Consider the following 2,565-nt stretch of genomic DNA (forward strand, 5'->3'; position numbering starts at 1 on the left):
GACAGACCAAGGTGCGAAAATTTCGCACGGTAAAATTCTAAGTTCTAAAAATTTAAAACGGACTTTTAAATTAAAATTTTACCCCCGAAATTGTGCCTAACGTCCAAAAACGACTTTTCGACTGCCTTGGAAAATTTTAAAGCATCAAAAATCCCTTAAACCTCAGTCCTATATAAACCTTTGAGGTCCAGAAGCTCAAAGGACTCCCCCACCTGTCAGCTGAAAAGCCTCTGGAACCTCGAGCACCCACATTCCGTCATTTCGGCCATGGTGAAGACCAGAGGAGGCCTTTCCGCCTCCCCATCCTCACCGACCCCTCGACCACAGCGAGCTGCCATGGGAGCCGCACCTTCACCTCCTGTTCAGGCCCCGGCCATTCCCCCATCTGAGGGGGAAGTTCCTTCTCAGCGCCGATACCCCACCCGGAGGCCACCCACGGAACCTGTGCCACCAGCCGAGCAAGCCGCGAGCTCTGTTTCTCGGCCCCCTGCGAAGAGGACCAGGTTCTCGGGTCCTGGAGAGCCATCCCACGCACCTCAGCCAGAGCCAGCTACAGAGGAACCTCGGATTCCAGTGGACATGCCTCCCGAGGCCATTATCAGGTGTCCCATGATAGCTGGACCGCCGATTGAGGGTAACTTGGATTGCAGAGATAGATCATTTCATTCCGAGACCTACTTTGATATAGAGGCCCTCAGACAGCAGCCAGAGCTCAGAGATTCATTCCGACTGCTGCAGAGGTATCACATGGAGTCTTTTCTCACTCCTAGGCAATTCTACTATCCCATAGTAGTTATAGATTTTTATCAATCTATGACTACTCGAGGTCTCCGCAATCCTACCCTCATCCAGTTTACTATAGACGAACGTCAGGGTGCCATTGGAGCTCGTCACATTGCTGAGGCCCTCCATATACCTTATGAGCCCGTGTTTCAGGCAGACTTCAGGGAGTGGTCCTCATTCTCTCAGAGTGACATGGTCCGCATTCTGTCCAGGGGGACTTCTACAGCCTCGGTATTGACCAGGAGAGAGCTTCCATCTGGGATGCTCCTCATTGATGTGCTCCTGCGTGCCAACCTATTCCCCCTTCAGCATAAAGTTCAGAGGAGAGGAGCTATACTTGAGGCATTATTTAGGATTTCTGAGGGCTATTTCTTCGGCCCTCATCATTTGATTATGACTTCTCTTCTTCATTTTGAAGAGAAAGTCCATCAGAAGAAACTTCAGAGGGCAGATGGCATACCATTACTATTCCCGAGGCTCCTCTGCCAGATTTTAGAGCACTTGGGCTATCCTGAAGAGCCCCGTCTTGAGAGGCGCCGCCATTGCAGAGAGGATTTCTCTCTCGACAAATGGCATCACTTGGTAGCCTACTTTGCACCCGAGGGAGCACCAGCTGTGCCTGCACCTCCAGAGCTACCCCGAGATGAGCAGTTGCCTCAGGCCCAGCAGGATGAGATTCTCACTGACACCACACCTCATGACCTTGCAGCACCCACCTCAGTGCACATGCCCGAAGGTATACATCCTTCTTCTCCTATCACTGCGGATGCTCCACCAGTCATGCTAGCTACTCCAGCTCCTCCTTCTTCACCTGAGCCCACTGTCACCGTTTCTCTTACGGAATTCAGAAGCTTAGTGCGTTCATTGCAGACACTGAACACTGCTCAGGATTCTATCATCCACCAGATAGCCACTATTCGTGCACACCAGGATCAGATCATTGCTACTCAGGCCCAGCATACCACGATCCTTCATCAGATTCAGCAGCATCTGAGTATGCAGGCTCCTCTTGGGCATGATAGGTCTGCACCATCCGAGCCTCTAGTGCCAGATGAGGAGAGCTTGCCAGCTGAGCAGCCCATACCAAAGGAGGAGACCAGAGCAGAGCCATCACATGACCCCCCTCATATCTGATATTTTTATATTTTATTTGCTTTTTATATTAGACTTGTAAATCCCATCTTTTGCATGTGTTATAAACTGGGATTGGAAGTATTACTTGAAATCATACATTGTATATTTCTTTTACAAGTAATATATATATATATCCTTTTTTATTATATTCCCTTGTCTCATTACTCTTTTGTCTTTGCAACATGTGGTTTAAGGTACTCCATACGTTCAGACTTTGTCTCACTCAGGAGGTACCACTTCCTCCCTTTATTTTTAATCGCTTTTGAAACATTGAGGACAATGTTCAACTTGGTTGGGGGGAGAGTTGAGAAAGGAAGTTTTGTTGTTAATACTAAGTCATTTTGATATTTTAGTTGATTTTTGCTTAAAATTTAAAATTTTTAAAAGTTTTTTGAATCATTCTCTATGGTTGTTAAAGATAATTTCTCAAAAATAAAATAGGATAAGTCGAGTTTTAACTTAATTATTTAAGTCTTAGAGTTTGTTTTATGCTTTCAAAGTTGATAATCTATTGAAGCCTCTTTGATTTCAAACTTACTTCTTCCATTTCAAGCTTTACACACACTGTGCACATTAGATCCCGGATATATGATGTAAAACTTTCTCACCTTCTAAGCTTAGGAAAATTTTGACTTGGTTCATTACTTA

At 46.0% G+C, this 2,565-nt stretch overlaps 1 protein-coding gene across 1 annotated transcript; it reads left to right on the forward strand.

The window, feature by feature from the left end:
* The first annotated feature begins 267 nt into the window (after nucleotides 1-267).
* Nucleotides 268-1,917, forward strand: LOC104880774 (uncharacterized). Its single transcript, XM_010658489.1, has 3 exons — nucleotides 268-634; nucleotides 1,370-1,638; nucleotides 1,762-1,917. Exons 1-3 carry the CDS (start codon nucleotides 268-270, stop codon nucleotides 1,915-1,917), a joined length of 792 nt encoding a protein of 263 aa, XP_010656791.1.
* The last annotated feature ends 648 nt before the right edge of the window (nucleotides 1,918-2,565 follow it).

This window comes from Vitis vinifera, chromosome 11 (assembly GCF_030704535.1).
Source record: "Vitis vinifera cultivar Pinot Noir 40024 chromosome 11, ASM3070453v1".
In the NCBI taxonomy this organism is placed as follows: Eukaryota; Viridiplantae; Streptophyta; class Magnoliopsida; order Vitales; family Vitaceae; genus Vitis; species Vitis vinifera.